This window comes from Plutella xylostella, chromosome Z (assembly GCF_932276165.1).
Source record: "Plutella xylostella chromosome Z, ilPluXylo3.1, whole genome shotgun sequence".
NCBI lineage: Eukaryota > Metazoa > Arthropoda > Insecta > Lepidoptera > Plutellidae > Plutella > Plutella xylostella.
Window position 1 is genome coordinate 4,182,751 of NC_064012.1, and position 21,561 is coordinate 4,204,311.

General features: G+C 35.4%; 1 protein-coding gene across 1 annotated transcript in view; it reads right to left on the reverse strand.

Annotated features, from left to right (window-relative positions):
- Nucleotides 1–21,561, reverse strand: part of LOC105394950 (P-selectin) — an 84,177-nt gene that overhangs the window by 50,361 nt on the left and 12,255 nt on the right. The window contains exon 2 of the mRNA XM_011566873.3: nucleotides 1,499–1,684. Within this exon, the coding sequence (XP_011565175.3) occupies nucleotides 1,499–1,684 (186 nt within the window). The remainder of the gene's footprint in view (nucleotides 1–1,498; nucleotides 1,685–21,561) is intronic.

The following is a 21,561-nucleotide window of genomic DNA, read 5'->3' on the forward strand; positions in this document are numbered from 1 at the left end:
ATGAAAAGGGCGTTCTTAAAATGGCTGCCCGTAGGAAACTGCATCTAGCCAACCTGGTGCATAAAATCGTTCACACAGAAAGGCCAGCATACCTGTATGACAAATTGAGATGGAAAAAGGAAGCTCACCAATATAATACTCGTAGTAGGGCGCGAAATAATGCATGCATACCACAACATAGGACAGTTGGGTTCAAAGGCGGTTTCAAATACGCTGCTTCAAAAATTTGGAACGACTTACCCCCGCCTCTTCAGAAGAATATGTCACGCATCTCTTTTAAATATAAATTAAAAAATATTTTAAAACAAAAACAAAACTCAGATGCGGCAAGGACATATACTTTTAAAAAATAAAAATGAACCTAACTGATAAAACAGACTGGCTTCAATGACACTGCAAGTTGACTTATAACAATCTACTCTACTTCTAGTTGCGTTTATACATATATGACAATATTTAATTTAATTCATATTTATAAAACTACAATATTTAATTATTATTATTTATTTGTATATAAAACTATAATATTTATTATAAAGTATTTATTTATATAAAAAACTATACCATTTATTATCAAATTAAGCTTGTGTCACTAGTTTAATTAATTTATTAGTATATAATTTAGCACCTAAGTTCAGGGCATACTGAAAACCAGCGCTGCATAGATTATACGAGGTATAACTCGCAGCATTGCTGAGTTTGTCCTTTTGCCACCTTTTAATCTTAAGTTAATTTTTGTATTTGTGTTTTATTGTGTTTTCCCGATTATGTGGCAATAAATGTTTTTTCTTTCTTTCTTTCTTTCTTTCTATGCTTCATCAGAGAGCTTGGCAAGCGCCTGAAGGAAAAAGGTCATGATGCTCGCTCTGGGTCGTTCCTGGTTCAGCGCATTTCGTTGGCGATACAGCGCGGTAATGCGGCTGGCTTGTTGGACACTTTCGAGCCAGGAACGATACGAGGCGGCATCTTTGACTAGTTAGACTAAGTTTGAGGCGAATACTTTGAATTTGTAAAATTTTATCTTTTAGTTCAGTTTTCATAATTTTATTTACAATTAGGTTAGGCTTCATTAGTTAAATGTTAATTTATATTATAACCTTGAATAAATGATCTATGACACAGTATTACATTCACGTGTTTGTAATCTTAAAACTCTTGTCTAAAGTCTAGTATATATGCCAACTAGCTGTTCCCGCACGCTTCGCTTCGCCTTAAAAAGTTTTCCCGTGGGAATTTCGGGATAAAAAGTACCCTATGTTCTTTCCCAGGGCTTAGACCATATGTATACCAAATTTCATACAAATCCGTTCAGTAGTTTTGGCGTGACAGAGTAACAGACAGACAGACAGACAGACAGACAGACACAGTTACTTTCGCATTTATAATATTATAGTTAGGATATGTGTGTCTGATGAGCCTCTTTAAAACCTACTCTCATTTGTGACCTAAATACTAAACCGACAGTAAAAAGGCCCGGCAGCTGACAACAAACGCTTACCACAAAACGGGGCCTCGGCAGTCCAGTCGCCCCTCAGAGAGCACTCTCTCTGCTGTGGTCCGAAGAGTTCGTAGCCGTCATCGCAGACGTACGAGGCCACGGTCCCGGGGACGATGTCGGTGGCGCTGAGCGAGACCCTGGCGTTGGGCGGTACCGCCGGGTGACCGCAGCGGCGCTCGCTACCGCCTGGAAAAAAATGCTGTATTACCATATGGGGGATGCAGTGGGATGACCAAGATTGGGTCAAATGGGGAAATCTTCCTAATACCCAAAAAAAGTTTGCTGTATGGGGAATGGAGTGGGCTTGAGTCAGGATGAATGGATGTATGTATGTTATGGAATCGGTGGTTTTCACACTAAAAAAAGTCTTGACAGAAAGACAGACGCAAAACGGAGATTCTATAAAGGTTCCTTTTAATCTTTTGAGGTACAAAACTCTTAAAATTAACCATGTTTAACGGATACTTAGAAGGGAATTTGACACATTTATTAGGCATTAATTTCTCGCCATCTTGATAGTTTAGAAAGTTTTGATGGTAAGGGCTTTGATTATAATTATGTAGGTCTGAAAACAAGCCGACCATATCAGATTGCTAAGAAACTTCTCTTTACATCTGAGTAGTGATAAATTTATTATTCATCTGTTTTGACAAGATCAGATAACTTACATTCATTTTCGAGCATTTGAGTTCAAACACTTTTCTAATGATCTATTCCAGTTGATTAGTTTAGGAATGATTAAATTGCTTTGACATAATATTGAATAAGTTATATAATTTCCAAAACCCGTATTATCTATGCTATTTATCGAAAGCAAAGTATATTCAAACAAATTTGGGTTACGATTTCAAAAGATTTATTTAATTGAAATTTCATTGAATAAGCTAGTTAAATCTGATAACTATTATGTTACCAATTTAACACAGACTTAAGAATCAGACACGTTTTCAAAAACATCTAGGTTATCATAATTATATAAATGTTGGGTACACTACATAAATCCGAATTACTTTTTTACGAATATGAAAATAACGATTTTTAAAATTACGAATTTCATAGTTCCGAATAATTCACAATCCCGAATTTCAAGTTTCCGAATAACGAAAATCACGAATAGTCAATAAACGAAATTTCAAACAACATATTTATTAAAATCACGAAAGTCAATTTTCCGAATATTATTATTTCGATGTTTTAAAAGTACGACCTTTTATTATAACGAATTGTTAAAATTACGAATCCCGAAGTTTTAATATTCTGAAAATACAAATTCCCGAATGTATCTTAGTTAACAAGAAATAGTTATTAAGAATAGTGTGTTTATTAACAGCATAATCCGTATACAATTTAACAATATTTTTTAAGCTATATTATGTGAAACGCTCCGCTCCGCTTCGCTGCGCTCCGCTTTGTTTTTCGATATCTATGTGCACCTAACACGCTCCTCCTCGCTTTGCTCGTCGTCGCACCTATCTTTAGATTCAGGTCCTAAGGTTTTTAAGGTTAATCACCGTAAAAATCCGAGCAATGTCATTGCTTTGTTGTGTTACTTAACAACAAATACTACAAATAGTTTTCTATTTACAATATTTTTACTCTATATTTGAAACGCTCCGCTCCGCTTCGCTCCGCTTCGCTGCGCTCCGCTTTGTTTTTCAATATCTATGTGCACCTAACACGCTCCTCCTCGCTTTGCTCGTCGTCGCACCTATCTTTAGGTTTAGGTCCTAAGGTTTTTAAGATTAAACACCATAAAATTCCGAGCAATTGTTTTGCTCTATATTTGAAACGCTCCGCTCCGCTTCGCTGCGCTCCGCTTTGTTTTTCGATATCTATGTGCACCTCGCTTTGCTCGTCGTCGCACCTATCTTTAGGTTTTGGGTCTAAGGTTTTTAAGACGTTTACGGTTTTTTGTCAAAATCACGAATTATCACATTTTCGATCGGGATTTGAATTTTTCGTGATTATAATAAATCGGTATTTTATTTTTCGCATGCTTGAGTAATCGTATTTTTTAACGTTCGTGTATTTGACAATCGTAATAAGAAATCTTCGGGATCATAATATTCGAAATTATAATTTACGTGATTTTTAGAATTCGGCATTTAAAAAAATCGATATTGCAATATTTTGTAAATTACATATTCGGTGTTTTCAAATTCGGAAAAAAGTTTTTCGGAATATTTGGGTGTTCCCATAAATGTTAGATCCAAGTCCCAACATCCAGGTAGAGAACAAGTACATATAAGGAAGAATAAATATATTTTTTAAATGTTGAACATTCTTAAATATAGCAATGAAAACAATGGCACGTACACTATATTTATAAGATTATGTGTTACATTACATGTTTATAGATAGGTATTATGTCACAAGTCAATAAATTGCAGCGGTTTACACACCTAGATATAGCTATAATAAACCCACTAAAATAATTGATATTATAAAGATATAAAAAATATATTACAACATACATATCCTAACGATTGTAATCCCCGAAGGGGTAGTCAGATGTGACTCGCAAGCGAGTCGCCAGCTTTTCGCTGTACATTTGTACTCACGTAATAGGTCGCGAGCCATATCGCCGTTTTTTAATGAGTACAGGGGTGCGATCACAGGATTCGATACTATTTTCGAAACTACAGTAAGGGTCACTTTTACGAATCGCTAAACGTATATAAAATACCAACCCGACTGTCAGATGTTTTATTATGTAAAAATATTTATATATGAAAATGTATGACCGTGAAAATTAGCATTATCGTTTTAGTTAGTCTAAAAAATAAAGAAAATTATGAACAATCACAAACGATAGTTTCATTCTATCCGAGTTTATTCTCCGAGGAGTGATTGTTCATATGACGAAACATTTATAGACAGGCTGACAAGAAAAGTAACAGTTTTTTTCAAATTTAAATTTTAAATACTTACCTTTTTGTGTTTACACACAATAAATACGTATAACTACATATGAAATAAAAGCCCCAACAGTGAGATGGGCGGCTTCGTTCAGTGCCCACCAATAGTACTGAACAATACCTATAAACTTTGTGCCGTGGTTTATTGTTTTAGTAGTAGATATATACCTAGTTATTTATATTTGTTATTCATTATTATTTAGGAGTGGATATATCTAGTTATTTATATTTTTTATTTTGGCCTACTATACTCGGCAACAAATGGCAACAAAAACAGCAAACCCGAGAGCAACACCAAAAAAATCGAATTAAAGCCGAACGATGGCGACACCAAAGGAACCGCTGACCTCTAATTCTCGAGCGATGCTCTCGCACTAGACCCGGCGGATACGTATTCAGCCCTCTTGTCCAAATACCCACCTCCAGCAGCTACTTCACAGCTCCCTGATGCCCCGGATGGCTCCGAGTGCACCCCTGTGGTCACGTCTGACGAGGTCCTTGCCGCAGTATTCTCTTTCAAGAATGGATCAGCCTTTCAAGAACGGATCATCTGCTGCCGTAAAATGCTCCCGGAGCTATCGAAGAAGTTCGAGCCGATTCAACTCGGCTTCGGGACTAAAGGGGGCTCTGAAGTGGCGGTACACGCTGCCCGAACATTCATTACCGAGGGAAATTTTCAGGTGCTGCTGAAGGTGGACGTTAAAAATGCCTTCAACTCCATCAATACGTAGAAGCGCTCTGCTGACAGAAATCCGATACCACGCAAACCCAATATATAATTATCTGTGGCAATGCTATAGCAAACCATCAAAGCTCTCGTACAAAAACCACCACATTCTTACTGCCACAGGCTGTCAGCAGGGCGATCCATTGGGACCAGCAATATTCAGCCTGGGTATTCATCCACATATTTCGAATCTAAATTCAAAATTTAATGTATGGTACCTCGACGATGGGACCCTAGGGGGCAAAGCTACCTCAGTGCTGCAAGACCTAAATTCTATTATTTAAAATTTCAGTACAATTGGCTTAGAACTAAATTTTGGAAAATGTCAACTCTACCTTAACAATTCCCTTTCAGACACAGAAAAAACGATATCATTAACAAGTTCAACGTCCTGGCCCCATCAAAATTGTCCATGGACACGGTCTGCGCCAGCCGGCTACGTTCAGGACCAAATTAACAAATTTGAGGAATCATACACCCGCTATAGGCCTTAGACTAGGGCTGCAAACCAATGAGCCACATCGCTGCCGCTGTGGGGAACATGCCAACCGCCGCGGTCACCACGGCCTGTCGTGTGGCCGCAGTGCCGGGCGCATAGCGCGCCATGCTGCGCTCAATGACACCATCCGCCGGGACCTTGCCAGTGCAAACGTTCCCGCCGCTTTAGAGCCAGGGATCATGCGAGACGACGGCAAGAGACCTGACGGCATGAGTCTGGTACCATGGAGGAGCGGCCGCATGAATTAAAAACAGCCTAAATTACTTCAAAATCTATAACTGCCGGTTTCTATAACTCTATCTATCCATAACTGGTAGTTACTTTCATACGATTTTGATATAATGAAAAGTTACAATCTGTCAAAATCGTATTTTGTGCAAATTAGAGCTCTGTGTGTTTCGATCCAATATTGCCTAAGGCTGCCTAAACGATCAATCAAATTGAGCAATATTCGGAATTGTGCTGTATTTGACCGTTTAGGCTATCTATTGAATGGTACAATGATGAAACAAAAGCATCAAAACTTTAAACAAGTTTTGGTTTTTCTTGATTTCGAAAAAATATTGAACTTTTTTACTCGTTTAAATGTATATTTATTTATTTAATCGTTTATTGCAGAAATATAAAAATAAGTGTACAAAGGGTGGACTGTATACTGTATTGTAAGTATGTATTTATATTTAAAGCTCAATATCTACTATGCTTAGGGACAATAACGGTATATATGTACATATAAACAATGTCTTTGTTTTTTTAATCGATGAATGTTTTCCAACAGTACACCAAGTCGCCAAAAAACACGGTCATTGTATTTAACAATTTCGACAAAGCGCTAAAGTGCGCTATTAAGTAAATTGCACCACTATATATTTTAGGTCTACGGACAGCCTTACACGACTGCATTCATATTAATACGCTGTCAAATTCAGCACAGAGCCTCTCTGACGGGAGACAGATTGTACAGGGAATGAATTGGGGATTAATTAATCAAGTTTAAAGCTTTAAGCTGGTCACAATAAACTTTTCCGACAGCATAAAATATAGATACAAAATTTAACAAACTTTCGCCGTAATTTCTCGATAGAATCTGTCAATCCACTTTTTTCGTTTTATCAAAAATTTACAGATTAAAATCTGAATAGGAATACTTGGGTTTTAAAAAGAAAACACCTCCAATTATGCAAACCACTTTTTTACTTTTTATTGTAAAAAATTACTTTATTTTTACCTACTTTGAGTAAATATAAATGTATGGACTGAGGATGGCTCTGTCAGAGCAAGAGACAAACAATTTAATTTTGATTAACTTTGTACTGCAAGCCACCCTAAATGTCTGAAATAAATGAATTGAATAACTGAATTCACTATCACTGTACGTGTAGGTATGTGAAACTCATAGAAGTAACAAACTGTAACTGAGAAACTGTACCAGCAACTGAATATTATAGAATGAAGTAGTTACAAAAATCACAACTTGCACTTGCACAAAACCAGTGAATCGGTTACGTACGTGAAGTAACGCTCACGCTTATTAGCTAAGTTCCAATATTGTGCACGAGTGATATGATGAAATATGCGGAAGAAATCAACAATATGGCGCTTACAGCCATTGCGTGTTTTAAATTGTTGTGGTCGCGGCATAGCTGAAGACAATCACTTAGTGCTCCGCTTCCTTCGTACATTCAACATTCCATGCAGTAAGTCGGCGTCTTTTTAAATTTTAAAGATTATTATGTGGGAATAACTGACCCACTTGTAACTACGGAATGAACGAAAATCAATTAGAATAGATTTACTGACACACATTCGAAATCATTCCCACTGACCCACCGAATTTAATCGATATGTACTATTTATCCTACGGACCGCTCTCTGCGCCCCGATCTCCGACACGTGGAGACTGAAGGTTCTTTTGGAACATGCTCAAATATTTTTTTTATGCATACATAACGGTTCGGTTTTGATTCGTGCTTTGATACCAAAAAGAATATTTGAGTTTCCGAACGAATACTATCCCCGGAATCTGATCGAAAATCCCGACGTTATTTGCATAACTACGTGCCGGGTTTACGTTGCATAAAGGTAAATTTACTCGAAAAGCGAGCGAAAATCTGTATATTTTTTAAAATAAATATTTATTTGATGTTCGAAAATGACATGTTTCCTGTAATTCCTGTAAGTTGTGTTGTGACATCGGCCATTATACCGAGTAGAAATGTTATTGGTTCAGTAGGGGAATACCGAATACAGTGGGTTCAGGGTTTGATTCCCGGATTATTTTTGTAAGAGATTAAGCTTTAAGTTCAAATAAGCATAGTTTTTACGATAGATCTATGAACTAAGACTTTAAAATCTGAGAACAATTTTTTTTATACAGGTTTACAAATAGTATTCGGAAAGGGGCCTGTTTAGAATGACTTTATATACCATTTTTGCAACACTATTGTAACGATAGGAAGGAGACTGTCTGGGATGAAATGAAAATTGCTGGTGATCGGGAAGGAGAAGAAACAGTAAGAGAAAGAAGAGTCACTGAAGACGAAACGCCAATAATAGATGGAATTTCAGATGGTTGTTGGATTGTATTCCCCAATATTCATTTTAATTGTCGAGTCGTTAATAAAAAAGATGGAATTTGTAACGACTGCGATTTCATCTGGGATGTAATAGAGAAGAAACAGTAAGAGAAGGGAGAGTGCGATTGTCGACTGCGATTTCATTTCGTCTGGGATGAAATAGAGAAGAAACAGTAAGAGAAGGGAGAGTCACTGAAGACGGAACACCAATAATATATGTAATGGATGGTTGTTGGAGTAAAAACGAATTATGCAGCACTATCAGAAGATGCGGCCAGAATTGGCAGACGTTTTGTGCAGGTTTTGTTTATGAGCGTAAAAAAACAAATATTGTAAAATCTTTGCCATAGCATAAAAGATAAAAGAAATCGCGCTCGCTGCATGAACACTTTTGAAAAATAGATCATAAAAAGAGACGCTAGATCCGTGAGGGAAAAACACAGCGGGAGGAATCGCAGCCAGTATTATGACGCAAATGCAGTTTGTCAATAAAGCCATAAGTAAAAACCGATAAATATTATTATTTCTCACCTCACCATTAAAGTTGTCGAAATATAATAGGCCCGACAGCTACACAAATTTGCTATTTACTCTTGATTTACTTGATGAAATACATAAAAAGACACATTAATACGGCTTATTTTTAAACGGCTGATAGATGATTATTTAGATTATTTATGATTGATACATTTTCGAGCTGTCCAAACGGGCCTATTATATTTCGACAACTATAGCTTACTAGCAGCATCCGTAATAGTTTTATAGTTTATTTTTGTTTTTATTTAGTTACGAGTACTTAGTTTATAATCATACTTTCTTGATAATTTTATTTAAGTTATTGGGAACCCTCCCACTGGGATCGGACCTAGAAGGGCTATTCTACCTATATTTTTAGTTATCTACACAGGTTTAGTTTGTGTAATATATAGGTAGTTTAGTTTGTAACATAGTGTGTTCTTAATTATAAGGCTTAATAAATGATATAATAGTTATTAACGTATTTGAAATGGTTAATATTTAACTCATCATCTTTCATTGGAAGGAGACCCGTGCCCCAGCAGTGGGGACGTGATGGGTCGTGAATATTATAACTAAATTATATTTTTGAGAACAAAAATTACATTATTTATTACAATAAATTTCTGTAATTCAATTTATTTGTTTAAGAAGGTCTATTTATAAGACGCTAATTGTTATTGTTATGTTAATAATAAATATTAATATAATGTAAAACGTACCTAATAGTTAGTACCGCCCGCAAATAATACGAAGTACGTGGTTAATTGGTACAACCGAACCCAGTGCAAAATATATCTGTTTCTAAGGCTTCAAATATACATAAAATGTGTTGAAAAAATGATACACAAAGGTGAATCAGGAGGTTATTGTAAACAACTTTTGAAAATTCGCAAATGGGTGGGGAAAAACACACAATAGGTATAGTATGTAAAGGAAAATGAATATAAAAGATTTTCATTATTAACGAAAGTCAAGAAAATACTTATAATTCCCGAAAAGCTCATTTGATTGTGACCATCGTGTAGGTGGGAAGGTGTCTGCGAACAAAACAAGCCTGAACCGATACCAGCAATATGTCAAGATCCGTCAACAAGTGTTGCGGAGGCCGCCACAAGGGCGGCTCGACACGGGCGACACCCGATAGTGACAGAATGCTCGAGTTATGACTGAACTAGCTTCTCCCCCGGTCTTTGCTTCCCTCTAAAACTGAGAATTTCAGGATAAAAAGTACCCTGTGTTATAATCTAAGGCATCAGGTCATGCTAAATGAATAAAAAGTCGTCCAGCCGTTTTCCCGTGAAAGAGTAATAAACATCAACCCATTCATACTTACTTACTAACTTTCACGTGTATAGTATTAGTAGGATGACAGTTGGCTAAGCGTTTTACGTCTCCGGGACAAATATGGTACACGCACGTCTGCGTCAGGAGTGTTGTGACACTATATTCTGTTTAGCTATGTAAGTCATGTTTTGCCCGAATTCTCTTGTTTTGTAATAATGCATTACGTGATTCGTATCGCTATTACTATGCATAGCCGTAAGGATTACATAAAAGCTAGAAGTTGTTCTGGCAACTTTAAAACATTATTAAATATGTACAGCTACAGATACAGTATGGAATATGTAAATGCATAAAATTCAGCCGTCCGTGTGGCTGAACAATTGTGTTTACGTGTTTTACCGGATAAACCACACGTCAGCGGCGTTCCCTACTGTTAGGTGGTAAGAATTTACATGCATAATTAATTTCACGTCACTAGTTTCGTTAGCTATTCTCTGTTGCCGTATAGAATTGAGTTTAAAATTTTGTTGATTTTACCCGAGTTGTTCTTTATCAAAAACAATTTAACAATATTTTATTTTCGTATAAAATTTCTTGTTTTTGTAAAGAAAAAAGAACTTTTTATTCAATAAATCAATACCTAACTTACATGGTTTGGATTATCGGTGGGCCGCGCTGTTATACACTAGTAGTTTAGTTTATATAGTAGGTACTTAAGGAATAATTGACTCATTTTTTAAAATCTGAAAACATTAAAAAAACTAACGCATTGTCAACAAATCTCGCAATAGGGTTTTAAATTACGTGTAGGTTAAGTACTATACATTTTCAAAGCTTATCAATCGCCGATGTATAAATTATTATCTATGGGACTTTAACCTGCATACAGCTTACTTAATATATATATAGATAAAACAGGAAACAGAAATTCATGAAACCGGTCAATTGAGGACATTGTGAAATGTATAATGTAATGTATTCATAATAACTATCAGATATATAATTCGATGTAGGAACATGTGTTGAAACATTTTATTTCTGAGCCATGTATAAAACTTAGAATGAAACGTTTTTCTGGCCCTATAAGGATTCGTCGAAAGTTTTATAATGTTTGTCGTGAAACAAACAAAACAAGGTTTTAACTTTTTTATGTTCACCTTTATTTATATAAAATAATGCTGGAATTTACTCCAATAATTTTTTGTTGCTTTCGAAACATAAATATTATAAGTAGTTAGGCTTATATTGTGTTTTTTCGCTTAGAAACATACTTTAGCCATGACACGTTTTTCCTAAGACTCGCCAGTGTCAAGCTAAATTCGATATGGCTTTTAGAGCAGACCTTTTGTGTTGACATAGGTATTATGTAGATACTTGTTTTCAGTGTGTCTTGTCTTTGAACCTATTTCTAAGAACGAGTACGGTAACTAATTTAACTCAGTATGCATTACAAAGTCAAAGTGTAAAAAATAAGAAAATATATTTTAATATCCTAAGGGCGGATTCGACCAACGTCGAGTAACTTTTTACTCACGAGTAAAGTACCAGTTACTCGCGAGTAAGCAGATTTTGCATTCTACCAAACCTGAAACCAAGATAAGTAGCTTATCCCAAGAATAAAATGTTATACCGCCAAAATTGACCGTGTAACGAGCTTATCCGAGAGTAATTTTGTAATGGCGGCAGCACATCAGCTGATTAGAAAACCGTCATAATGACATATAAACACATCTGTCAAAACATAAACAAAAGTACGTTAAAAGGCAAGGTCTCAGAATAACAACAGCGAATAAAATATTAAAACATAAACAATTTCATACTTTTATAATCCATTCAAACTAAGTTGGCATGTCATTTCTATTGCATGCTTTGAAACGCAGCTATTTTTATTTTAGTTGCATTACAGTTTCGTTCCTCGTTCATTCAATTTAATCATGGTATAACTTGGTAGAATGCAAATGTACTTATCCTAGATATTTACTCGCGTATAAATTTTATTCCGGTATAGTTATTCTCGTGTAACGTGATGTTTGGACGAATTCACCCTAAGAATGTTAAGTCTTTCATTTAGATAAGTCATCAATATGTTTAATAATATAGGGTGACGTAACGTACCTTGGGACGCTTGTACCTCGGGACATTGATTGTATTTTAAAAACCGGCTGAATAAACACATTAAAATTCTACCCTAGGCATAGTATTTTACTCGCTTGGCAAAAATAGTGAGTCTCGTGATCATACCAGCATCGAGTGTGTGGTGAAGACAATATGAAGTTTTTTGGAGTCAAAAGTAGCTTTTGTATAGTTTTTTGAGTTGCGTTATCTCATTGAGGCATGCTCAAAATAAAGACATGGATGTCACGTATAAATTTTCAGTTATTTAATTTTATGACATGGCAATTATCTGAAAGATTTCTAAATTAAAAATAAAAATATTTAAATTTTGGTTAAATATTGCTTTTTTGTACCTTGGGACACGATTAAATTTGTACCTTGGGACACTGTTTCCTATGGATTTATACTATGGAAAATGCAAACTTCTAAATAACGCCTTATATCTCTGTTCTTATTACTTCTTATTAGTGACAGAGTGAAACTGGACAGAAGAGAGATGCAGTCAATCAATAAGAACAGAGATATAAGGCGTTATTTAGAAGTTTGCATTTTCCATAGTACAAAGCCATAGGAAACAGTGTCCCAAGGTACAAACGTGTAACGTACCTTGGGTCAAAACAAGCATTTTTACTTTTATCTTAATTTAATAAAATCTGGCCACACCAAAGCTCCAGCACAAATACTAGTGATAATAGATTATATATCCTACCGGATAAAGAAAATTTCACATTAATATCTTAGTTGTACGCTGCGATAGCTTCATTCAAAGTTGGGGTAGTCGAAAATGTCCCTAGGTACGTTACGTTACCCTACTATATTGTATTATATTATATTATAATATATTATATTGTTAAACATACTGTAAATGCCCTGGTTTACTCCTATAACCCTTTGTTTACCGTGAAATCAGCGACATTGAAAATATATGTATTTAATATCGATATCGCGCTGTCGTGTCGGTAGCTGACAGGTTAATCCCATCAAAAACAATACTTGTCAAAAAAAACCTCGTAACTCAGTTGTTCTACGGTAAAAAGTTGTGAGATCCATGTAGGTAATACCAAGTCTTATCCACGCACGCATCTCAATCTTAAAAATATTTAATGTTTTATATAAATATATTGACTTGGTCATCGCACTAAATAATTTAATTACCACGTGTTTCCATGCGATGGCTTGTTTTTTTTGACAAGTATTATTTTTGATGGGATCTCATTTCTTTTTGTATTTTGTAGACAGTTCTACTTTTTTTTCTTTTTGGTACCTTCTAGGTACGTATGTGCGTTAACCTAGTTTGGTAGGTTGCCTACCTACATAAATCGCAAACTTAAAGTAAGAATCCAGAATCTTTATTTTTGGCTACGTAATGTACGTAATGAATAAACGTAACTTTGATACTTCGTACTACATCAAATTTCCCTAATTAAATTTAAACCTTAGTTTCCAATACACAAAGTTCATTGTAACTATAAGTGGTAGCACTGGTAGCCTGATGTGCTTTGTCCGTAGGTAGGTAATCCATCGTTTGCGGATTTAATTTGCATGACGCGAATCTTTTGCTCGTTTTGGCAGGGGCACTACTGTGCGCCTATATTTACTTGGTCGGGGCACTGCCGTGCCCCCAGATATGTGATTATGAAATTGTTTAAGCAGTTATGTATCTATCTAAAAAAGTGGACCAAAATTGAAAAAAAATACTCGAGTTGGTGGGGGCACTACGGTGCCCCCAAATATTTTAGTTTTTCCTTGGTTCATACACCAAATACTACTTATATTCCGCTTCTAGGTCTGCTAGAAGTGCCTTAGAATTTTTATGATCGGTGAGTGAGTGAGTGAGTGAGTGAGTGAGTCAGTGACAAAATTAAGAAACTTTGACCCGTTATAATTCTTAAACTACTGTTTCAAATTTAATGAAATTTGAAATATACAGTGTCTTTACAATGCCTGCATGGTTATTGAAAATTCAGTCTTCTAGTTTTATCCACAACGAAGTTACAGGGGGTCGAAAATGGCCTGAATTGCTTCGAGAAAAGGATGGTACGGCTGTGCCGATTTTTGGCTCGACTTGGTGGGGGCACGGCAGTACAGATACATACAACATGATTTTACATCTAACATGATTTTATATGCATTTTCGCACAAATTATGCTTTTCTGAAATGTACAATATTGTATAACTTGAAGACCAGAGTTACATGTACAGGGTTGCAATGGATAAATATGAGTCATAAATAGGGTACAATCTTCAATCCAGCCGGATCCGATTTTTTTATCCCATTTTAACACCAACAAATACCTAGCACTCGCACGTGCACAATAGTGTATAACTTGAAGATCAGAGTTACATGTACAGGGTTGCAATGGATAAATATGAATCATAAATACGGTACAATCTTCAATCCAGCCAGATCCGATTTTTTTATCCCATTTTAACATTAACAAATACCTAGCACTCGCACGTGCACTCGTTTAAACTATATCACCCCTCTTTTTGCATCGGGGTTTAATAACAGCATCCCCGCTAACAACACCGATTAAAGTTACCCTGTTACCTACAAACGGAATCCTTATATTGAGATTAAGCCAGACTACGTCGATGAGGTTTATTTTCTACCTTTCCGTCGACGTCGCGTCTTGAGAAAGTAATTTAGTTGATAGAAAGCAGTCGCTGTCTAAGGGCCTTATTCTAGAACTAGGACCAATCTCTTCTCTGTAATGAGTAGGATCGATTTAATTTTTATTCAGGTATTAGGTTTTTTTTTTTTAAATAGATTCAGGTACGTATACCATTGCATCCTATCCTATGCTGTAAGTACACTGGTTATGATATAATCAGTACCAAAATATTATGTTTTAGGTAGGTACTTTTTGAATTGTCAGCTCTATATTTTTATTTTTTTATTTAACTCTTTATTTTACAAATATTACAAATAAAAGTACAAAGGGTGGACATAATACATAATATTATAGTACTTACTACGTACCAATGACTACTTGTCACTTAACTGTCCGAGAACGAAACTCGCTACTGTACTTATTGAGTGTAAATCGCCCTTTAGATACTTCAATATTACTTTTCATACGAATGCTTGTTTGTTGGTTTCCGATATTACGATACTCAAACGAACGAACTTGTTACTTTTATAAACATTACTTTAGTCATAATTATAAAGTTAATACATGTACGTGGAAACTAGCAAGTGGTATTTTCCAAGAGGAACCTAGGGTATATAAAATATTTTATGCACAAGAAGGCTATTTTCCTAGTGGGTCAAGAGTTCTTTAGCCCACGCTCCCTCTTCTAGCTATACGCCTAGCCTAGGACCTTATATCTATAAATACATTATGCAATTATTTTAACTGAGATGTTGTTGCCTGTTATCAATACTTACTCTCCCTATAATTATTAACGTAGACTTAATACCGGCGCTGATTTAGAACCGGTTTTAGTCTAGAGATTTCATACAATATAACAGTAGAGTATTTATTTATTTATTTATTTTATTATTGTTAAGGAAACATACAGAGCAGATGGATGCATTAAAGTTAAATACCTAAGTAGTACTTTTTCCAATAAAGTATTAGTATACCCGGGTTTGAAAAAAAAAATCTGTTTAGTATACGTTTTGCTATAAAGGGGACTCGGTGCGGTAATCGTCTAGCAGTTTAGTATTGTATTTCTGTTATTTTGTTTTTTTATCAAATCATTTATTACGCGACAGTAAGTACAACTCCAAGCAATAGCCTAAAGTTTCTCTTCTGTTTGGTTTGATGACGGCAATTATATGATCACATCAAAGTATTGTATTAAGTGTGGGAAAATATCTTACCAACAATAGATACAAGTACCACTCTACCGAGATGTTGCAACCCTGGTTGAGAGCCTTGACTATACGTCAGGTGTTCATACGTGCTGATAAACATAATATATTATATTAGGTGTGTATTGTATATATTTTATGTCGTAATAATAAGTACAATAAAACTTATACATACATGAATCCGACTAAATTTAAAATTACTCATTAATGTTTCACACGTCTTTCTATATTTCTATGAGTACGCAGCCGTCGCCTGGGATAATAATAATAATAATAATAATAATTTATTTATTCATAAAGCCTTACAACAATAACAATCATATCATAAATTTACATTTACATCAATAATAATTATGTTTACATAACAAAAAATTCCAATACTTACTAATAATAATTACTAATGGTATAAAATAAATTAGGCTAGAACAAATTCATTTTGTGTAATAAGACCCCTGGCTCCTAAACTAGGGTAACCTGTATCTTAGGAGCCAGTGTTCTTCTGATGTACATCGCGTAGCCTGAGCAACAATTACAAAATAGCAAGCAGACGGACGGAATTTTAGGGAAAGACAAAAGTAAAAATTAGTCTAAAATTTAAAATATGTTTTACAATAATAATAAGTAAATATTAAAGTAATAGTTAAAATAAAAATACAAGATATTTACAATTAATTATTTTAAAAAAATCGTTATTACAAATATAATTAAAGATATTGATATATGTCCTAGGCAGATTACAATTGATTCATAATTCTAAATGCAAGCACAAGTCCAGGAAATTCATTTTATTTGAAATTAATTGTTCTGTTTTACAGTAATCAAGTTTATAAAGGAAATTTGTAATTTTTTGTTTACATTCATACTTGTTAATGGGATAAATGTTTAAGAGTCTGTTGATAACGTTATAGAGTCGCGCACTAGCAATTTTGTGCTGCGAGCGAGCAAACTCCGTTCTTGTTTTCTCAGTGGGGCACACCAGATCATCCCGGCGCCTGGTAACGTTATGCATTCCAACGTATGGCACTGTGGTGTGCTTACGAAGAACGATAGAGAGCACATAGAGCTGTCTGATTGATAAAACCTTAAGTTCTGAGTGTAGTTTTACCGTTGGGTAAATAAATGGTTTTTTGAGCATAACTTTCAGAACAGCTCTCTCCAGCTCAATAAGGGTTGTTTTAAAACATCCCCCCCACACTGGAATACAATAGGAGAACAAGGATTGACACAAGGAGAAATATACCATCATCAAGGTATTTTTGTCTGCAGAGCCACGCAGTTTTTTAAATATATATATTGTTTTTCGGGCCCTTGCTATCACGGACTTAACATGGACACTCCAGTTTAGGTTTTCGTCGATAAAAACTCCCAGGTATTTGATATTGGAGACTCTACTCAGTGACGGACAGTTACAATCCAGCCCCAATCTGTTACAGTTATGAGCTGCGATGGCAAGGTTATCCAGTTGAATGCTCTTGGTATTTCGCATTCTAAATGCGATATACTTAGTTTTAGCTAAATTTAAGGTCAATAAGTTAAAAGAAAGCCAGTTCATAACTTGATGAATGGCGTTTTCAGCATGGTGCACAGTGCTATCCCAGTCATCTCCATGAACCAGCAAGGCAGTATCGTCGGCATATGAAGAGATGCTACAGTTAGTTAGTTGAAGATTGCACAATTCATTAATATAGATCAGGAATAGAGTCGGCCCAAGGATACTACCTTGAGGAATTCCAAAAGTTATAATTTCAGGTTCACTAATGTAAGGTCCTATTTTTACAGCCTGGGATCTATTATTGAGATAATCTCTAAATATATTTAGCCCTACGCCACGAATACCGATGTCTTCCATCTTGCACAGAAGTCTAGGAACAGAGACAGTGTCAAAAGCCTTCGAGAGATCAAGGAAAATACCGAGAGTTTTCTTCCTGTCATCCAGTCTTTTTACAGCTTCTTCTGTAAGAAAAGCAACAGCGTCTTCGGTAGATAGACCTGACCTAAATCCAAATTGATTAGGGGCCAGAATGTTATTTATTTCGAGGTAGCTGACAAGACGGCAGTTCAGTAATCTTTCCAAGATTTTTGATAGAGCTGGTAAAACAGAGATTGGCCTATAGTTATTGACACTGTCCCTGTCCCCACCCTTAAAAACGGGATGAACTAGCGCCCTTTTAAAAACTGACGGGAATACTCCAGAACTTAGCGCCAGATTGCAAATGTGGGTGATATAGGGGATTAATTTAGGAGCGGAAGATTTTATGACTCTACTCGGTATGTTATCCCACCCTGTCGCACAGCCATGCCTAAGCTCCTTGACGAGCTTCTCTATCTCTGCGTGATCTGTGTCTAGTAGAGCAAAGGAGTTAAGTTGGCTCTGAGGCCTGCTAGGCCGATTTGGGGGTGCTTGATCTGGTAGTTGAATTTTGCTAGCAAGCTTCTGACCAACGTCTACAAAATACTTATTAATGGAGTTAACAGATTGTGAAACATTTTGTGAGCTTTTTAATAATTCAACTGGACATGATTTTGAAAGTTGGGTATCACATATGTTTTTTATAACTTCCCAGGTGGCCTTAGGATTGTTTTTAGCTTTCGTAAACTGTTCCTGTTGATATGAAATTCTTAGTTTTTTTATTAAGCCATTACAAAAATTTCGGTATCTACTGTACGTTATTTTGATGATAAGATTGGTAGGGTTATTTTTAAGTTTTAAGTGCATTTTGTCGCGGTTTCGAATACATTTGAGAAGTCCCGGCGTGATCCAAGGTTTAATGTTTCGGTCCCTTTTTCTGACCTTGATTACCGTGGTGTTATCTTTTATAATATTCGAAATAGTAGAGACAAGTTTCTCAGCTGCCTCATTTGTATCAGATATGCTCATGATTGAGGACAAGTCGGCTGTGTCAATTTGACTTTTTATAGCACAATAGTCAACTCGGAGAGATGTTTTAACTACTTTCTTGGTTGAAGACCTTTTGGCATCAAAACACAAAATAACAGGTTCATGGTCAGTGATGTAAGTTTCTAGGACTATTGATGATGATGTTTTATTGGACTTAAGCATAACATGGTCTAGGCAATTTTTTAATCTAGTAGGGTAAATATGGCCTGGTAAAAGTCCATGAGAAGCTGCAAGTGTTAAGTATTCATGTGAATGAGGATCAACGTTATCTTTTTTTATGTCTATGTTTATATCTCCGATAACAGCGATACTCTGATATTGCTTTAAAGAAAAAAGTACGTCGTTTAAATCATTTATAAAGCAATCGATTTTTTTGTAGGATGGTGATCGATAGATAGATATTACGGCCAGATTTAGGGTGTTAAATTTAATAGTCAAACAGTTTGCTTCGTCAAATTTAGGTTCACTGATCTCACAGGATAAGCCATCTCTAACATAAACGACAACACCATCATTTTGAATTTTATTAATCCTAGTTAGATGTTCCTGGAAACCAAACATAGTAGGCACTTTATTGTATTTAATCAACCAGCATTCAGTCAAAACAATAACGTCAATTTTGTTTCGTAGAGATTGTAAGAGGACCAGAAAGGAATCAAAATTTTTACTATTTACGCTACGAATGTTTAATTGGAGTATATTTAATGAGTGACTGTTGTCTATTAAAAAGTTGAGGCATGAATCGGTTGAACATTTGTATGAATTACACACCGTTAACATGTCAATATCCTCCGAGATTTTATTTAAATCTAGATTAGCCATTGATTATGTTGAGTTAGAGACGCGGCAAAAAACGCAACCAGCCAGCGAGAACAAGTTATTTTGCCAGATAAAAATAAACATTGATTCATGTTGATGTGATAAACAGTTAGTTGTCATTATGATTATGAGAGCATAATAATAATATGTCAATTCAATCAAATAGGCAACCTGAGCAGTCGAAAGTGTCAGAATGATAATTACGATGTGAATAGTTCTCCTAAGTTTAATTATAAAGTGCAAAATTTCCGGGATTTTGTGCTTACAGACAATAAATGAGATTAAGCAACTAATAACACAGTTTATAATACGAAATAAGAATACAATAAACTTTAAAGTCTTGGACTTGCATGCGGAGAGTAGGCATGACACTAGTCATTGTGTCATTGAATTTAGGTTTGTAATACAATTCTCTGAAATAATAGGTATTTGTTTAGAGCCAGCATCCCGGCGAAGGAAAATTTTGCCATTGGAAATCCAGCAAAATTTATAGCCATTATTTTTAGCATACTCTCTGGCCATGTATGCCAATTTCCGATAGTTGGGAGGCAAGTAATCTGCAACATAAATTGGAGTTTTGGTTCCCGGTAGTCCTAAATGTGTAGAATTGAGTTTCTCGTCAGGGCGGCGGCTCCTATTAAAGCTGCGAATGCCGAGCAAGACATCTTGTTTCTTGTGAACAGTAGCAAATTCAGCAACGATAGTTTTATTTGATGGTTCAGAGTAGTTATAGCCAGGCTGACGCGCTGGCTTAGATCGTTGCCAGCCCTCCGGTCCCTTGACACCTCGACCATGCGTGACAGTTCTTTCAATAATCATCACGCTACTGACAAGGGGTTGTGGCCACAACCCCAAAACCAAAAGGCGCAAATATGTAGCTGTCAGACAGAACAGGTGGTCGTATCTTTCATCTGTGACCATAATTAATACAAGAGAGTTTAAATTTCAGCTAAATCATTTCAACTTTTTAAAAGATATTGCGCCAATTTATCATAATAGCCAAGGCTGTTTAAGTTTGTTTTCACCTGTACTACCTACATTTCAATGAGCAAATTACATAGTCGGTAACCAAGTCTAGTATTTTTTGTCTAGGCCTTTAAATGTTTTAGTAAACCTTGTCTCAAATCCTTGAAAGCGATCACTTTGTGATTTGCGCAGTTAATTTAATAATATTATTTCATTTTATTTGAAACTGGGTCTTCTAAATACAACTCATTATTACTCGTATAACAAATATTATTTTAAAACATCGTTTACACTTAATTATCGAAGAATTTGTTTTCCAATGGATGTTGTAAATCGATACAGTAAGCAGAAAAGAGGTAAGGTACTTACTCAGTTCCTCAGTGTAAACAACTTTGTTCAACAAGCTTAGTACAAAAAGAAAGTTCTACTTTTCAATCCTCATAAGTCATTTAAAAATTTCTATAGGAAAGCATTTTTTATTGCGAATTTACCGAAGTTGTGGAATAAAAAGTTATTCACAATAACCACGTGCACATAGGTACTTACCTAAGTCAAGCCCTTTCGTCTTAACCTTCCCTTTGTATAATATCCTGTAGAATTGTAGATTATAACCGCAGGACTACATGCATTCAGATGAATTTTACTTAAAGCTATTATTTTAACATATTTCAGTCCAAACGTTATAAGTGAGCAAGGCCAAGGTGAACATAGTTACAATATCACTATGTTTACCTTTTTCTCAGTTGTTGAAGCATATTGCTAATTAAACCTAAGTAATCGAAATTAAGTACGACTATTTATAGATAAATACACTCACGGGCAATGAAAAGGTTCCACTTAGAAAAGCACCAAGTTACTCCTAAACGGAAAAGGCAAACTTAATGACGCCTTCTGCAACATTGAAGTACATTTAACAGAACA